The sequence below is a fragment of the Callorhinchus milii genome, unplaced genomic scaffold, assembly GCF_018977255.1.
Source record: "Callorhinchus milii isolate IMCB2004 unplaced genomic scaffold, IMCB_Cmil_1.0 Scaffold6, whole genome shotgun sequence".
In the NCBI taxonomy this organism is placed as follows: domain Eukaryota; kingdom Metazoa; phylum Chordata; class Chondrichthyes; order Chimaeriformes; family Callorhinchidae; genus Callorhinchus; species Callorhinchus milii.
In genome coordinates, this window is record NW_024704747.1 from 22619293 (window position 1) to 22638070 (window position 18778).

Genomic DNA, 18778 nt, shown 5'->3' on the forward strand with positions numbered 1-18778 from the left:
TAATTTCTAGTTAATTTTGTAAGCAGCTTCCAGATTTTTATGTGAAAGGTGCTACACCAGTGTCAGTTGTCACAGGAGATGCTTGTCCAAATTTGAAACAGCAGAGAATTAAACCATGAAGTGTAAGTTGTTTTAATTTCAACCACAATCGGAGGAAGGCTAGTTGGATTCAAATACCTTAGTCTAGTTTGAGTTGCAGCACAGAGTGCGAATGATGTTACCTTAATCACCATTATTATAATATTATTATTTTCACAGACTGGAATGGAAACATTTTTTGCATTAAACTATCCTAAATACCTTCATCTAGTTTGCATTGTTCCACAACGTGTGAGTGATGTTACCTCAATCACCATTTTCAGAGACAGGGATGGAGACTTGTTTTTGCATTAAACTATTTTAAATACTTTCATCTAATTTGCATTGCTTCATAAGACGTGAATGATGTCAGCTTGAACAGCATTTTCAGAGTTTGTTTGTTGGTTGAGTGGCTTTGGTGGGAAGCTAAACCCAGGAATGTTGTGAGGTTGGCAACTGCACATGGCACATGCCTATGCCCACCCTGGGAAGTGTGCCCCATAATTTCACAAACTCTGCATCTGATTTAGCACGAACTAGAGATTGAGCCTCAGACTCTCCAGGTTTGTACACTTCAGTTGCAGTCTGAGTAGAGACTTTACTAACTGAATCTTTCGGGGAATTCTTTCTGCATTGGCACGATTCAATTTGCCCCCCAAAACGGAAATCGCTGGGAACACTCAGCAGGTCAGGCAGTATCAATGGAGAGAGGAAAATTAGTTAACATTTCAGGTCAATGACCTTTCGTCAGAACTGGGGGATGCTGGAAGGGAGAAGATTATAAGGACAAGCAGAAAAGGGGGGGACGGAATTCAATTTGACCCATTTGGTTGATACCGTTGAATTAGTCTGAATCTTCTGTCGTTATTGAAACCCACCTATTATGAAGCTTACCTACATTTGGGTGTAGAAGGTCAACTACCTGCAAACAAAGAGAATATAAAAACTAGAATATCTTACTTGATCCAGACACCACTGTGAATTAAAACAAAATACAGTCCAGCCCTTTACATTGCTTAGTCTCTATTCAGAATCAGTTTGGGGCAGTTACTGAAACCTGGGTTGTCATGAAAAATATGCATATTTAAAAAAATCAAAAACTTAATTTTATAGTGTTAAGCAGCTGCACAGCACTTGAATATAACTGTAGCTTTGAGGCTTAAACTACACTGTACACTAGTATTAATTATTTCTTGCTGAAATGAATTTTGAATTTCGGTTCTGTGCACTCACCCTATAATATCTGAGTTCCAGTTGCTCTGCTTTGTTAAGTTGCTAGCTGAAACATACGAAGACAGAACCTGAGGCACATACTGTAATTTTTTAATGCATTATTTTTAACAACCTACTTATCCATTCTTTACTGGAAACGCTGTTTCCACTGAAACTGAAAAATAGTCAAAACCCCTGAGGTAATCGTTATCAGAGGTTTAATTCTGAAATTATATTCATAATGGTATCTAAGTGTTTGGGAGAGCGAAATGCCACCAAACCTCCCTTATTAGCCCATCTCTCTGCTCCTTTGGCCCTATCCACTGGGGCATTGTAGACTAACTCAGGAAGCTCATGCAAGCTGCCATTCTTTTTTCTCTTCAAGCATTCTCTGAAGTCTACCATTCCTCCTCCCAAGGATCTCAGTATAGCATGAGGTGCACAGCAGTCCCACTTGAAAGTAGTATCTTCAGAGAAAAGATAGAGACTGGCAAAGCCTTGGACAGCACATAGGCACTTGTAGCCAGCTCCTGCCGCGTAGTACAACCGTTGAAGAGACAGTGCTCGCTTGATGTTTTCATTTTCACTCGTGCTCATAACCACTGATAGACCATTGCTTTCTGCTTGGTGATCTTCATTCTGCTTCCGGTTGCTGAGGTGATCATTACCGAGAGCAGCATTTGCACTCTGATCCTGAAAATGCAGTGAGCATATTTTGGTCTCCCCATAAGAGATCCCCCAGAAATACTGCCCTCTCCATCTGAGAAAAAAAAGGTATTAAATGAAGATTTGGTAATTTTGTAGGCATTAAACAAGACGGTGATATCATTGCAGGGTCTAACAACAAAATCTTGCATGTATACTGTGCCCTTCCTGCAGGATAGTGCCTCAGAACACAGCACCATGGTGGGGTTTAACGTTGAACAAGGGAGAAGGGGAGGTGACCATAGGGGTGGTTGAAGAGATATGCCTCCAGGTGGGATTGAAAGATAGATAAAAGAGAATAACCTTGAGGAATTGAGGCAGGGAGATAATGTGGCGTATGTAAACTGGAAGCTGTTTTGTTAAATCATTGAGAGATTGACAAAACAATGATTCACGAATCCCAACTGGTCAAAGACTCTAAAAAGACCAGTGAACAAGACTGTTTTTTTTTCGAATGTGGTTTTCTTGCTAGGCTTGTTTTTTCAGATTTTGTTATCTTCAAATTTGAAATTCCCCAGATATTTGCATGTCTATTACTTCTGCATATCTGATAGTTGCAAAGTGCAGTTAATGGGAGTCTGCTTGGCTCAGTGGTAGCACTCTCGTCTCTGAGTCAGAAGGCTGTGGATTCAAGTCCTACACCAGGACTTGAAATCATGTAATTTAAGCTGCCACTCCAATGTTCCAGTCCTCGGGGGGTGTTGCATTGTCAGAGATGATGTCCTTCAGATAAGATGGTAAATTGAGGCCCTGTCTGCCTGTTCAGGTGGACATTATAGATCCTATGACACAATTCTAAAGAGAAAGGAGTTTCTCCCAGTATCCTGGAAAACAAACTCTGAAAAACTATCTTTCACAAAGGACATTGTTCTTGTGAGGGACGCTGTCATTAGCAGAGGCCAGTAAGCAAATGTCCATCTGTTCTCCTGGACAGCAAGGTCTGAGGCACATGGAAAGAACAGAGTCCAGTCCAGTGTGTGACAAGTTCTAATAGGATTCTATAACAAGGAATCTGTTTGGCGATGCATTTAATGCTGATATGGGAACTAAACTCTGACAATAGATTGCATTAGAACCCATGAATCGGCCTGATGTATTTCAGGCTTCTTTATAATGCAATCCTGTTTCTAAGGGAAATTGTGCCCTCGGAAACACCCAATAATTATCTGCCTATTATTTTCATCTGTTTTAAATGATCATTGATTTAATATGTTTAATACATTACGGGTCTGGTTAACAAAAATGTATAAATATGCAGGATTGCAGAGCTTGTAGCCTGACCTGGCCCTTCACTCTTTTTCCCTCAGCCACTTTAAGCATGTTTAAGCGGTAGGAAAGCTCGAATTATTACATGTAACTTGAAGAAAATCCAACTTCTCTACCAAGCACAGAGCCTCTCAAATGTGCAGGGCTAATGCTGTGCCATTGGAATTATTTAGCATAATTACTCCTCTGAAGAGAGGCCACATAGTAGGTAACTGGTTATTTTACAACAGCACCATCTACAGTCGTTAGCTACACAGAACAAACTGACATCTTCTCACACATTGCAAAACTGACCCACATTCCTCTCAAGAAGCACGTCACACTTTGTGCTCTGCATTCCCAGTGAGAATATCACTTTGTTCCCTCTGCTACCGCTGAGTGTTCCCAATCATATATTTTAGAAACCATTTTTATCCCTAAAATAGTGGTTTCAAAGATCAGTTTAATCATGTACCTTAGAAATAAACAGATCTTGCTATTTCTTTAATTCTTTGCACCAGTTTGACAGCAACACTTCACAACTTCCTGGTCTTCAGTGCACTACTCAACCAACTGAACTCCTGAGATATTTCTACATACATTGAATTTGGATGTTGCATTTTCCCCTCCAAAAATACGGCAGACATTATGCTTCACATAGAACCTTTTGGGAGGTTGAGAAGTATCTGACTTAGCACATACTAATCTAGGATTACAAATTTCACTGATTTGTTTCCTGGAAAGGAGAAAGTTCTTAAAACTTTGTTACCTGAGAGTTTCTGGATCGCGGGCTATGAAGGGCTGGTTAATAACACCCATTATGGGTAGCCCAGTATTTCTGTCATACACTCCGATCAGAATGGTTACACATTGAAGACCCTTGGCATAAATTCCATCTGTAGGCTTCTCGTCAGCAAGTCCTTCTATATACTGAAATGTTGAATCTAGAGAGACAAGCACAATTGTGTAAGAACAATATACACATATTTCGCTCACAAAATATACAGTCAATCTATTTTACAAATGTAAGGATTATTATTATATTATATTATTATTGGAAATCAGGACTGATCTCAGTCAGTTGTAAGGACATTTGAGTTATTCTCCTGCAAATGAAGTTGATATTGTAATTTCGATGTTGATTCCCTTTCTCTGAAAAGAAAACAGCAGTTAAAGTGTAAGGCATATAAATTAATTGTACATTTTCTCTGCCAATAAGATGCTTGCTGTTGCTTAATAAAATTTACAGTAACAATGTGACAACCATTAGGATATTAAACTGCTGGTTGTTGGCTTTGGTCCAATAAATAACCAGAACTTGTACAGGACTTGTGGAGCACTCGTTTTGCAAGCAAGAGGACCTGGGTTAGAGTCCCGGCAGGGCAAAACAGGTAAGTTTCCTTACTCCACATGCCTCTGTTCACCTAGTAGTAAGTAGGAACCCGGTTGTTAGTCGATTGGCGGATCGCTTTACTGGAAGAAATAATCCCTTCAAAAAAAAAGAAGAATTTAGTCACTCAATCCCCGACTTTGTGGGACACTGCTGTGTGCAATTTGTCTGCCGCGTTTCGTCCACAAAGTATACAGTCAATTCACTTTACAGTATACTCTGTAAAGTGCTTTGAGACGTCTCGAAGACGTGATAAAGCACTATATCAAATACAACGATTATTATTATTATTAGATCCCAAATTGACTGAAGCCTCTCCTTCAGCTTTGCAGTACAAACATTCGAAACATAACACAGACATCCTAAAGAGATTTTGATGAAGTAATCTAATCCATAGTCATATTGCGATTCAAAATCTCATGACTTATGAAAACATCTGGACCCAGTGATTTGATTATGTTTTTTTTGAAAGCTGGAATGCTTGTTCCTTCTTAATTGTGTCTTGATATGGTTTTAATATCCACCCTATGTTACGATGAATGTCAAGATCTAAAACTACTTAATTTGGAGATTTTGCTTAATGTGAGGCAGAGTCTATCTTCAATGCAATGCTTTTTGAGTCCTTGAGCATCTGCATTACATAATGGTGACGGTTGAGTTAGGCACGCGATTCACAGCAAAACTATTTTGTTTAATGCTTGCGTACAAAGGAAGGGCAGCTTCCTTTGAATTGTTAACATGAGTTTCCAGATATAGTCGATGTTTATTACTGGGGCCATTTCCAAAGCTGGATATGTCTATTTAGTCAGGAACTGGAAATTATCCTGCAGGGAAAATGAGCAGTCTTTAAGCTCCTGCTTCCACTGATAAGAAATGAATTTTGTAAAGAAAGAAATTAATATGTTTGGGCAAGATTTAGGAGAAATATCCTGTTTATTGCAGGAAAATGTCTAAACTCAGAAATCCTGCACTGCAACATAATTTCGCTGGTAGATTGTGGTGCAGTTTATGGATCACACAGAAAAATGTTTCTAAGAAAACATATTAATGGATCTTTTAATGTCTTTTTGTCTCAGTTGGAAGCAGAAGATTGAGAGTTCAAGCCTCACAATCTAAAATGACACTCTAAAGCAGTACTCCCTAAATCTGAGATTCAGTCTTTTGTATGAGACTTGTTTGAAATGGAAATTAAAGATCCCATAACACTACTTGAAAAGAGAGTTTCTCTGTCTGTCCTGGCCAACAATCCTCAGATTAATCGGCCATTCAGTTTACGAATATTTGTGGTTCATCATATCAGTAAATCTTTGAAGGTGGCAGAACAGGTAGATAAAGCTGTTAAAATGCATATGGGATACTAGGCTTTATAAATAGGGGCATAGAATACAAAAGTCAGCAAGTTATGATGAACCTTTACAAAACACTAGTTAGACCTCAGCTGGAGAACTGTGTTCAGTTCTGGGCCCCACACTTTAGGAAGAATGTCAAGGCATTAGAGAGGGTGCAAAGAAGATTTACCAGGATGGTACCAGGATTTGAGTTATCAGGAGAGGCTAGAGAAGCTTGGATTATTCTCCTTGGAGTAGAGAAGGAGACTTAATAGAAGTTTTCAAAATTATGAGGGGATTCGATAGGGTGAACAAGGAGAAACTATTTCCACTGGCGGGTGGGTTGGTAACCTGAGGGCACCGATTTAAAATAGTTGTTAAAAGAAACAGAGGGGAGGTGAAGAGAAATGTTTTCACACAGCGAGTTGTTTGGATCTGGAATGCATTGCCTGAAAGGGTGGTGGAAGCCTTATTCGATAACAACTTTTAAGAGAGAAGTAGATAATTATTTGGGGAGGACAAGTTTGCAGGGCTATGGGGAGAGCGCGGGGGAGTGGGATTGATTTGGATAGCTCTTTTCAGAGAGCCGAATGGCCTCCTTCTGTGCTGTATAATTCTATGGCTCTATGGTCATAGCAGCCTTTTGCACTTGCTCAGCAAGCTATATAAATGCAATTTGTTGTTGTTGCTAGTGCAAAAGCCTGCTGCTACATTCTACAAAACAATTCACTCCACTAATAATTAGTACTTGTGAAGCATTTTGAGATGCTTTGATGTTGCTAATGCACTGTAAAACTGCTAGTTCTCTCTTCGCTTTCAACCATGCAACATACACCATATAGTCTTACAATTTGAAGTAGTGAAACTGGTAAAAATGGATATCTGTGCATTTTTTATGAAAGTATCGCACAGTTAATTCCTCCTAAGAATTCACTGAATGACAAGACGAGAGTGGGGCTGACATAGTAAAGGAAGTGCTCGGTTATTGGATTGAGGTATTGTTGCCATTTACACAAAGGCTAACAGGAAGATGTTTTTTTTGTGTGGTAGCCGTGCATTGGGTTTGTTTTAAAAAACACTTTGTCTTAAACAAACTCCATTTATTAGTCTTAATACAAAGCCATGTTAAAACAGTCAAAGTTTGCAAGATATATTTGGCTTTCTATTCACAACTATTTCCAGGCTACTGAAAGTTACTCGTGCAACTTCCAAGTTGTTATAATCTTACTTTTGTAAAAATAGAAGTATGCAGTTTGCTCTATTGCTTATCTTGATCACATCAATACAGCAACTCGCACTGTTAAAGCACAGCCTAGTTCTTGTAACCGCAGCCTAGTTAGGGCTACATCAATTGGCAGCTGAATAAAGTTAATCAAACCTTTTAGCTCTTGTTAACCTTTACAAAGGCAAAATTGAATTTTAAAATGCAATGTTTCTTAAAACAAATGCATTTTGAAAACTGGAAATGATAAAGAAGAAAGGTTATGATTCATTCCCCAAAAGGTTATGTTGTAAATTAATTATAACGTGGCATTTCAAAGTCTCTTATGTACATTGTTTAGATGAGAGAGAGCAAGAGAGTGGGTGTCTGTTTTAAGCTAATACCTAGTGAGTGAATACTTTTGTAAGAACACTTATAGGTAAGTACTTATAAGGAACAGGTAACAGATTGAGGTATAAGGATTGAGGAATAATAACCCCTCCAAAAAAAAAAAAAATTGATCATTTTCAATCCACGACTGTGTGGGACACTGATGTGCGCAATTGGCTGCCGCGTTTCGCCCACAAATATTCAGTCAATTCACTTTACAGTCTATTCTGTGAAGTGCTTTGAGACGTCGAGAAGATGTGAAAAGCTCTATATCAAATGCAAGGATTATTATTATTATTATAACAGCAAATTCTTTACAAAAGTTATATCTCAGATACAGTATTTCACATTCCTTTCTCAACGTTCATCAATCTGTAGTCTTTTCACCCTATGCATCATCTGATCAAGAAGATAACTGGAAACTCAGCATGAAGACCCATTAGCATACACTTGGATCTTTTATCTATATAGTTACATATAATATCTAATTTAATCTCGAACTTTTTCTGTTATTGACACATTTTCTCCTATGTTAATGTGCATCGTGTGCATAGACGTACCTATGGGGTCCACCCACATTGCTATTGTGTCCTGGGGAATCACTGCCTTCACTTTCTCCAGCGCTGGATCTACAATGGAGACGTTGTGATGAACAATCTTAGCCAACACTCCAGCTGCTGTCATGTTACCATCCAGCACTTTGCTCAGCAACAACGCAGTTTCACTCTCCGTCCCACAGATGTTAACTTTAATCTTCTCTCCTGTCATGTAATAGAAACCCATAGTTAATAGAGAGGACAGTTGAAAGTGTTGGCTACCTTATTTAGATTATTTTCAGCCTTACTTTCTGCCTAGGTTCTGCCTGCACATTACAAACACTGGAGTCAGGTGATACAGCAGTGGAGCATATACACTAGAGTAGAAATACATTCCTCCCGTGAATAAATAATAATCCTTAATTTGATATGGCAGCCTAACATTGAAATGTCTTAAATCGCTTCAAAAGCAATAGTTATCAAGAATAGTGACTGAGTTTGTAGGTAGTATGTACTTGTATTCGTAATTCCTCTTCAGTGACCACTTGTGTTAAAAATAGATGACGTGTAAATTTTGAAGTGCCATAGCGTCTTTAAGTGGTTGTTAGAGAACTCATGAAACTACAGAGGGAATTTCTTCTAGTGTACTGACCTATAATCCAGATAAATTGGTTATTGACCTCCTTTCTTTGCTATGCATAAAATGAATAGATGCTGCATTTGCCAGCTAAAAAGAGTCACTATATTTGAAAATGATCTGCTGTGCCCAATTGGCTGCCACGTTTCGCCCACAATTATACAGTCAATTCACTTTACAGTATATTCTGTGAAGTGCTTTGAGACGTCTCAAAGACGTGATAAGGCACTGAATCAAATGCAAGGATTATTATTATTATCATTATTATTATTACTACCATTAAGCGCTTTGAGATGTTTATAATAATAATAATAATGTTTCAACTTGATACAACAGAGAAAACCAGGCAGTTGAAGTTGAAGCTTTTCTGACACACAGAATAAATGGGGAATGGTGTTACCAGATATCCAATACAGAAGCTTTAAAACTTAAGGTTAACTTAGCATAAATAGAGTGTATCCTGATGTGAATGGATCAGCCATTTACTGGCTAAACTGACTGAGCCTTTGGTAACAGGTTAAATGAAGAATCTGTAAATATTAAATCAACAAGCACTCTGAACCCAAATTCTACCCTGATCAGAGACTCTAAGTTAAATTAAATATTACATCTAACGAGTAAACTTTATAACTGCCAGTTTCTCCAGCTGCTAATTGTGCCTATCAGATTGAAATTGTGCATTATATTTTAAACTTTAAAGAAACATTTCACTGCAGGAATCTTTTGACAATGTTGGCAGTGGCCCAACAAACACGCCTTTTAGATAGCAATAGGCACAGACCCAGACTCTGTAAGACTTCAGTTATGTTGCAATTAAACAGCACAGGCATGATCCTGAGCTTCACAAGAAACACAACTTCCAATCAGTATAGAATCAATCATGAGATTATACAGCAAAGAAGGAGGGCATTCGGCCCATCGTGTCTGTGCCGGTATGCAAAGCAGAAGCATATTTTATATTTTATATTTAATTCCTGAATTTTATATTTAATTCAGGGAGAATCTGGAAAGTGGATGTACGTTGTCAAATTTCATTCAAAATTCTAGAAACTTAAATTGGATGACAAGACGTACGATCTTTTACTGTAGGTTATTTAAAATATCTCAACTGTTTGATAATCTTATAACTCCCTTATAACCATCTGCTGCTCTACACACCCTAAATTCTAAATTACAGACGGTACCAGATAATGATGGGTTGAAAATTGCGGCTTGTGATGTATTGATTAAATTGAACCAATGTGTTGGACCTTCTGGCCCACAGGTCAAAGTGTCGGAAGCGCAGGTGATTGGATACCACCTTTCCTCTGAATTTTTTGGTTGCATTAATGTGATCTTCCCTTAAATAGCATTCCAATGGCAATCCGCAAAACAGATTCTATTGTGACAGAGTCAGAGGAGGGGTCACAACAGACAACCGCTCAATATCTACTTGTTTTCAACAATATGTTAATGATCATTAATACGTTAACTAATTGAATAACTACCTTACTTTGCTTACATAGTAAAATGCGAAATAAAGCTACCTAGAAGTACATTCATCATCACAGATACAAAGCGACCTTTGCATTGCAGTGTGAGTCAGATCTCAGATTAAGGGTATTACGAAGACTGACAAACAAGTGCTTCATAGGTGTTGCACAGTTTACAACAGTTCCTTTCCACTCTTTGAGCAGGCTGAGCTTGGGTGGTGCGTGTGCATACTTTGAACAGAAATTGCTCCCTCTGGACTTTACTTTGTTGAGAGCAGATTTCATTATAGGATTGCTTTTGATCAAGTTGCTTCATAAGATCTTAAGAAAAGATCATTCATTAACCAAAGTTGTTACAACATTAAAATATAAAATAATAATAATCATTTTTTAGCACCTATAATCTCAAAACATCTCAAAATGCTTCACAGGCAATGCTCATGATGGGAGAGTTAAGGCGGTCTTAGCTAGCATTCTCATGCATGGGTTCAAGCCCCAAATTGTCACTGGGCTAAGTGTACAGTGTAGTAACTCTGTATTTGCAGGCAGACAGCACAGTTTGTGCAGGGCAGGGCAAAGTGTCACAAACAGCCATGAAGGGAATTATCTTTTTTTATTTTGGGGATTCCGGGCTAGGACATCAGGAGAAACTCTCTTCTCTTTACAAATCATGTCATGGAATCTTTAACATCCATCTGAATAGGCAGACAGGACCTTGATTTAAGGTCTCATTGGTACAGCAGCTCTCAACAAAGTACTCGTCCAGCACTGCAATGGAGTGTCAGCAAAGACTGAGCCCAGTCATAATGTAGGGCTTGAACCGTATATGAGAACGCTGACAACTAATACATGCTTAACTTTCCCCATCATGAGATCTAATTGTATTCGCAATAACCTCTATCTTGTTGCCTCCAGTACTTTACTGGATAGATTATTCCACACATACTTTGCATAAATACATGTTTTACAACTCTTGTTCAATTGTACTTTTGAAATGTTTTATTTATATCCTCCGGTCTTATTTTCTTGGCTTACTTTGTAAGCTCTCAATTAGACTTCCAAGGACTTCCAGAGGACAATGTGAGAATTGTAGTCAGCAGAAATTGACCCCATTGAATTTAAGACCCAAGACTAAAATGCCACTGAAACCACCTTCTCACGGCCTGTTAAGAGTCAGTCTTGCAGTGGCTCAACACCAATTTATATTGTATATTTCACAGCGACCCACCACCCAATGAAACATGAAACATAAATGCAACATTACATTAATTTATTTTCTGGTCATTGGTCGCAAGAGATTCCACGACTTCTGTATGATGAATGCTAAGAAGCAGTTATAGTTGTAAGGTACTTCTAGTGAATTAATTGATGTAATTGCCACATGCATTGGTTCTGGATCTATTTTGTATTTCTACGTTGCTACTTGTAAATCATTCCCGGGTTCTTTTGGGTTGGCTGAAGTCAGGCACTGTTCCAGTACTGTTGCCTTGACATACCCTTCTTATCTCATCATATAGCATGTTTCCCAATGGAAGCTCACTTCACAAAAGTCACTGTACTTAGAGGAATTTCTCACCTTTACTCATTACTTGAGATACTCATTTTGTGTATTTGAAATTTTCATTTTACTCACCTAGACTATTGGTGAATTCATTTGATTCTTCACCAAAGATGTGATCCTCAAGTCCTGGAAACTGTATAAGTTATTGTTAAAGGTAATGAGTTTACAAACATGAAAGAAACATTTCATTAAAATACAGCTTTGACCCAATGACCCAAATGTCAATGCATATCCTCAAACGAAAACACCAGTGCGTGCATTTGGTTTTCCTGCTGAATGATTTGGGATTGGGTCTAAGGCATATTGATAGCAAAGAAGGAGCTTTACTCTGGCTGTCTTACACTGCTGTACATTCAGCTGTGTGAAGTGCTTTGAGACATCCTCCTTATGTGAAAGGCACAATATAAATGTAAATTATTGTTGTCTATACCTGACCTCACAGGGTTCACACTGACAATGGTTGCCCGAAATAGGAAGCCTCTTTGTCCCCAGAAATAGCACCCTTGCCTTCATGAACACAGAAAACTAAATAAATTACTATCTGCCTCTGTACAACCCCAAAAACCACAGGTATTTGTAATTAGAAGCAATACGTGTACACTTCTTAGAATTTCTATGTGGTTATTTTATTCGCAACTTAAATTTCAAAGAGCAACTTGGAAACCAGTTATGAAGAATTCTCTCATCTGTCCTTGCTCGCTCCTTCTGATAGCCTAGCCAAAACTGAGAACTCAAAATAGAAAGAACGAGATCTCTTGGCATAAACCCATATTTACAGCAACCCACTTGTCTATAAAAATAAAGTAACCACATTTGACAGCAATTACCTATTTAGCACTTTGAGGCGTTCGAATGTTATACGTGCTGAGTGAAATGCAAGCAGTAGTGTGCACCATCAGTAATCTATCACATATAACATTTTCTTCAGCCTGATGGCTTGATTCTTATCTGAAACAGTGATCACACATGAAGTCACTGTTCTGTACATCTGTTAATCCAGAACATAGCCCATTGACATGCTGCTACACTGCAATGCAAGCCTAAAGTGCTGCAACACAGGAATGAAAAGAAACAGGATCTGTGAACTACAAGTCTGGACTGAGCTTCTAATGTCAGTCATATCGCCAGGGGAAGGCAATTCAGGATCAAAGCAAGTCTTTTCAGGCTGTTCTCAAGTAAATTTCATATGCTGTACTCTTACGCGATGGAAGAGAGGTAGAGGCAGGGTAGCCACTTAACTACTAGGCTAATAATGGTACCATGTATACAAAGTACCCAATTTTTCCAGTATAAAATGTAACAAACAGCAACATTTCTCCTAGTCAATCCTGGAATTAGTTACTGAGTGTGAGAGATCTAACTCGATCAATTCATTATTACAGTTTTTTTNAACGCTGCAAAATACTATGCTTTTATAAGCCAGAAGTGAAATACTCACTGCATTTACAGACTCCGGTGGAGCAGTAGCACAGTTATAAATCACATCAGCCCAGAATCAAAATGAACTGTTCGTTGGCTGTTGTCTTTCGAATTAACCATTTTATTTTGTTTAGCTCTGCAGGCTCTGGACTGCTCCAGGTCCCTCGCCCAGCCCGCCACACCATCGGCGGTCAGGCCTTCTGCTCCTCTGCCCCCACCCTTCGGAACTGCATCCGCACATTCCTTTCATCATTCTCCCTCTCTTGCCTCCTTCAAAATGCCTCATCTCAGGACCCTCCTATTCGATTGCGCATTCTGCCACCCTCCTACCCCAACCCTCCCTGTCCTCCACTACCCCTGATACCAATCCCCTGCTCGGGTCCAAATCCCTGACTGTCCAGCACCTTGGACCGTCCTGTCGACATGAAAGACCCTATACAAATGTAATTTGTTCTTGTTGTTGTTTAGTTTCTGCTCCAGTACTTACTTTCTTTCCCATGTCATGTTTGATAACTTCTTGGACCAACACATCAGCCAGCGTTTTGAAATCGTTGACAAATTTCTTATTCTTCTCGTCCCCTAGTTTTTCTTGTACCAAAAGCTGGAAGAGCGCTTCCTCCTGTTTGCATCCACGAGCGAGGTTGGCAGATTTTTCCGAGACCTCAACCAACGCAGTCAAAATTTCTGACATCTTGTGTTCTCAACGTCTATGCTTCTTCACCTATAACTAGTTACAAGATGTGAAAACAAAGTTATTTCCATAACATGTGTCACACAAACAAAGAAATGTTCCAAAGCAAACTAACTTTGCAATTACATGCAATTGCATACATACTTATAAAATATACAGTCAATTCACTTTACATTATATTCTGTGAAGTGCTTTGAGACGTCTTGAAGACATAATAAAGTGCTATATCAAATGCGAGGATGATTATTATTATTACTTCCAATGATATAATGCTCTGTAAGGAAAAATTTGATCGAGTACACAGGCCAGTTCTCCTGTTGGATTACCTGGGGAATAGAATAACCCTTCAAATAAACAGCAATGGTGGAAAAGTAAGAACACAACATAGGTCTTACTCTGAAATAAAAATGATTGTGTTTGCAGGAGGTAAATAAATGATAAATCACACATGTAAAGTACTGTATGGAAAATATCCAATGAGTAATATTGGAATGAATTAAATATATCTTTTATCCTCAGCCAACCCACGTCTCAAATCTCTGACACGGATTTAGAAAATAGAATGGAATTTTTTTTTGTTCAGCACAGTGAAAAGAGCACAAGGAATTAGTCCAACAAAATATGATGTTTTGCAACAGATTTGTTGTAATAATTCTCACATTAAATCTGTTATATTTCTTAAAATTCACCCCACACCTTTGTTAGCTACTATAAAAACCCATTTCAATCTATGTCAACTTTATGCCTGACTTCGAGACCCAGTGAAGGTAAAGTAAAGGTAAGCTTTACTTAATTTTTTTATTCGCTTACACTCATGTTAATTTAGCTCAAAAGCTTCCGAGTGCAAATATAGCAAAATGAAATGCCTTTGCAAAACAGTTACACACTGTTTGAGGAAATGGTAAAGACTTCTCTGGTAAAAATAAACTATAGTACAGTACTTGGTTATTTCCTTCACCACCAGGCTCTTTGAGATAATTATAGCTCTGGCGTAAATTTAAGGGTTCTGGGAATAGAATCATGCATGTGATTGCTCACATATTTTTTAAGTATATTTGACTGAATACAGGGAACGAGAAGTTCCAACGTGATCTATATTTATTCTATGCTTTTAGGATTTTAGGGCGTTCCAGAATTTGATGAACTGTCAAACATGTTTCAGTCTTTGAAGCTTACCAAAAAATAAACTTAACAAAAACAGGCTTCAAAGACTGAATTCAACGATTTGCCAATTTTTGCGCCCTCTGAAATGTCAAGAAAAAAAAGTAATTCTAAACCCAGATGGATTTTTTCCCCCCAGAAAGTGTTTACCCTATTTACTCGTAGTCAGTAAGCCTTGTAGTCCTTGCGGATATCAACTGGATGTTTTCAAATAATTCTGTGCATTAAAGATCTCTGGAGGCTGTGATATTACAACACTGACTAAATTTATAAAGCAAGGTTTGGAATGCAGTTTGAAATTTACATTCTGGTCTCCTCCCAAACCACCACATTCAGCTTTGCTTGCAACAACACTCTCAGCTCAACCTCACTCAAGTTGCTGTGGGATTCTGGTTTTGCGAGCACAAGACATTTTTAAATCTGACTTCCCTCCTTGCCTGTTGGCCTCAGCTCTGAATTTTCATTTTCAATCTATCTTTGTATATTTATATTCCTCCAAATCCAGTGAAAATAAATTTATAGTGTAAGGGTTACAATAAATGCCTTGTCTCCTGTGAGTCATGTCAACACTCATGTCTACACTGAAAATATTTCCATAGCTTTTCACAGCCCATGTCATTTCATCTCCACTGGCACACCTTATTTTACTGCATTGCCCTTTGACATATTTAGATTCAAATGATGGACTGTAGTTTAAACATGTTAGTCACATGCCTCTGGGCATATCAGTCATTGCCAAGCACCAGGCACAATTCTAGGTGTTATTTCAATAATAGCATGATTATTCTTTGCATGTAACATAGCAACAGAAGACGGGCATTCCACTCATCAAGCAAGTTCCACCAGTTTACTAGATCTTCACTGATCTTTTAATCATAATGGCCTCCCTTTAATACCTCTATTCACAAGTGTGGTATACCTATATCACTCTCTTAAACATCTCTAGTGATTCCAACTCTACTTGCTTTCAAGGATCAGAGCATTGCACATCTTCACAACATAACCCTCTGTGGGAAGAAATGCTTCCCAGCTTCAGTGTTCATTATCTTCGTTCTGATTGTAAGGCAATGCCTCCTCGTAATGGATCCCTCTATCAAAGGAAAGAATCATCTGCCAAGTAATCTGTCAATCAATTTTATCATTCTAAATACCTCAATCTACTCAGATCAATGACAATACAGTACTGTAAAATTCCTACTGTATACAATCATTCAGGATTTCCCATAGGGATTTCTACCTGATGTATCAAGCCGCAGGACGTCTGCCTCTCGAAAGAGAAAGCTTTTTAAAATGAATTCTTGGTTTTATAAAGATTAAAGGCCGTTCTGAAATCTGCTAAATTTAAGAGCACATCAGGCCAAAGAAAACAATTTCCTCTTTATCCAGGCCAAACTGTGCTAAATAAAAATGACACAATTGCTCAGATTAATCTTTAACTGACCTCTGTGTGATCTGAAATGATACTGCAGTACTAGTGACCAGCAGCCTGCATTTCAGCAGCTTGTCCCACTGATATCTGTCACTCTACCCATTTGTGGACTACTTTGTGCTACTTAAGTGATTGTTCATCAAACTAATGAAAACATGCCTTTCTGCATCAAAGTCCTGCCGGGCTATTTTTTGAGCTGCAATTCATTTTGCCGTGTTGTTGTGGTGGTTTCAGCATTCAGGTCCAGCCGTGCTGTTCTTTGAGTGGTCAACTCATTTTGCCTTGCTCTTGCAGTCCTTTCAGCATTGAAGTCCAGCTGTGCTGTTCTCTGTTCTTCAGTTTCATTTAATCGACCTTCTCTCTTTTGTCTGGCATTTTATCTGTCCTTGAAAGTCTTGATTTTCCCTTAGAAAATGTGCTTTTGCGAGGACTCCTGTTTGTGTGGTAGGACTCCAGTGGGAGGATTCCTGGTTTGGAGGACTCCTATTAGTAGGACTCCTGTTGGTAGGACTCCTGTTGGGAGGACTGTAGCTCCCATGACAACCTGAAAAAACTGCTGTATTTATTGCAGAATATATTAGTATAGATGTATTTCTTTAGAAGGGTGTGTCTTTCCTCTGCCCTACTTTGTTGCAGAATATCATATTTTGAGGCTTAATTAAAATATAGCTCATCAACGATAAGAGATCCCCGAAAAACCCACATGCAAGATCTTTCCAATGAGGTATAAATCATGTCTCTATGTCAATCGGTTATTGTGTTATTGGTGGACACACAGACAGACAGACAGACAGACAGACAGACACACAACACACACACAGACACTTTGTCTTTATTAGTATAGATACACAGTACTCAGATAAAATGTTTATTGCACTATTTGCAGTCGGCCAGTAATATTCAAATCCTAAATTCGTGGTGCTTTTAAGGGGTACTGTTAAAATGATCATTGCAAGACCAGTTTTTACAATATTGGAAATTGGCTATGTCTTTAACACATCTGATTTGTCACTGTACTTTAATTATGTACTTTATAAGTACAGATGACACAACTAACACCATACCCCAATAGGCCTGTCGTACAGTTTTTCAATAAGTCAAAGCTATGGAAGTGTCAAAACTAATAACTGAGGACACCTACAAGATTTATATTAGGAAGGGAATTTATAATATTAATAATAATCCTTGCATTTGATATAGCGCCTTGTCACGTCTTCTAGACGTCTCAAAGTGCATCACAGAATATACTGTAAAGTGAATTGACTGTATATTTTGTGGGTGAAACGCAGCAGCCAATTGCAGCAATTCTTTTTATGAAGGAATTATTACCCCCTGAAAAGCGATCAGTCAATCGACTAACACCCGGGATCCTACTTACTCCTTGGTAAACAGAGGCGTGTGGAGTAAGGAAACTTGCCCAACATTTTGCCTTGCTGGGAATTGAACCCAGGTCTCTAGTTTGCGAGGCAAGTGCTCTAACCGCTGAGCTACACTACTTCACTTATCTTGGTGTTCTGGCCAAAAACTCATTGATGCTTGTGAGATCTTGCTGCGCACAAGTAATTGCTACGTTTGTCGACAACAATCACTGTATTTGATAGTAATCACTGTAAAGCACTTTGAAACACTATTACACGATAAAATTCTAATTCTTTCTTTCATTATTTATATTATGTGATTACCATCCAGAACATCCGTAAAACCGAAACTGTTCTGTTATTTGATCTGTTAACATTGCAAAGATACACCAGAGGGGTGAGATTTTTTTTCATGCTAACAAGACATTATTACTTTTTGATTCGGATTTGTAACATGGCCTATTGTTGTTGATTGATAATATAAGATAACAATCATTGTTTTTTTCAAAAAGCACCTATATGTCAGAACACCTCAAAGCGCTTTACAGCTAATGACTGTCAACTGTAAAATGTGTTTTATTAGCAAACACACCAGCCATTTTGTTCACAGCAAGAATCCCACAGACAGGAGAGTGAATGGCCAGTTACAGTAACCTGGAGGATTGTTGATGAGGATACTAGGACTGACTACCTTCTCTTTTCATCATCGTGAGATATTTTGCCCACAAAATATGCAGTCAATTGACTGTACGGTATATTCCATGAAGCGCTTTGAGACGTCTCGAAGACGTGGTAATGCGCTATATCAAATGCAAGGATTATTATTATAGTTTAACATCCACACGAGGAACAGAGAGAATCTTAGATCATGGACTCTTCCGAAGGGAACTGTCTGACACTGTAGCGCTCCTCAGTCCTGCGCTGAACCGTAAGATAAATACTCACATTAGGCTTAAAACCCACAA

The 18778-nt window shown here is 38.4% G+C and overlaps 1 protein-coding gene across 1 annotated transcript; it reads right to left on the reverse strand.

The window, feature by feature from the left end:
* Positions 1-798: 798 nt before the first annotated feature.
* On the reverse strand, positions 799-16728 carry inpp1 (inositol polyphosphate-1-phosphatase). Its single transcript, XM_007890152.2, has 6 exons — positions 16615-16728; positions 13662-13901; positions 11828-11888; positions 8110-8310; positions 4010-4184; positions 799-2050 (listed from the first exon to the last, which is right to left on the reverse strand). Exons 2-6 carry the CDS (start codon positions 13863-13865, stop codon positions 1501-1503), a joined length of 1191 nt encoding a protein of 396 aa, XP_007888343.1. The 5' UTR covers positions 13866-13901; positions 16615-16728; the 3' UTR covers positions 799-1500.
* Between the last annotated feature and the right edge of the window lie 2050 nt (positions 16729-18778).

What these genes read in the sequence shown, in the direction of transcription:
- inpp1 (XM_007890152.2), bottom strand. Translation starts at nt 13,865, where the DNA reads ATGTCAGAAATTTTGACTGCGTTGGTTGAGGTCTCGGAAAAATCTGCC. An exon ending in TGAATTCACCAATAGTCTAG is followed by an intron (nt 8,311 to 11,827) that starts GTGAGTAAAATG and finishes ATTACATGACAG; the next exon opens with GAGAGAAGATTAAAGTTAAC. An exon ending in CGCGATCCAGAAACTCTCAG is followed by an intron (nt 2,051 to 4,009) that starts GTAACAAAGTTT and finishes TTTTTTTCTCAG; the next exon opens with ATGGAGAGGGCAGTATTTCT.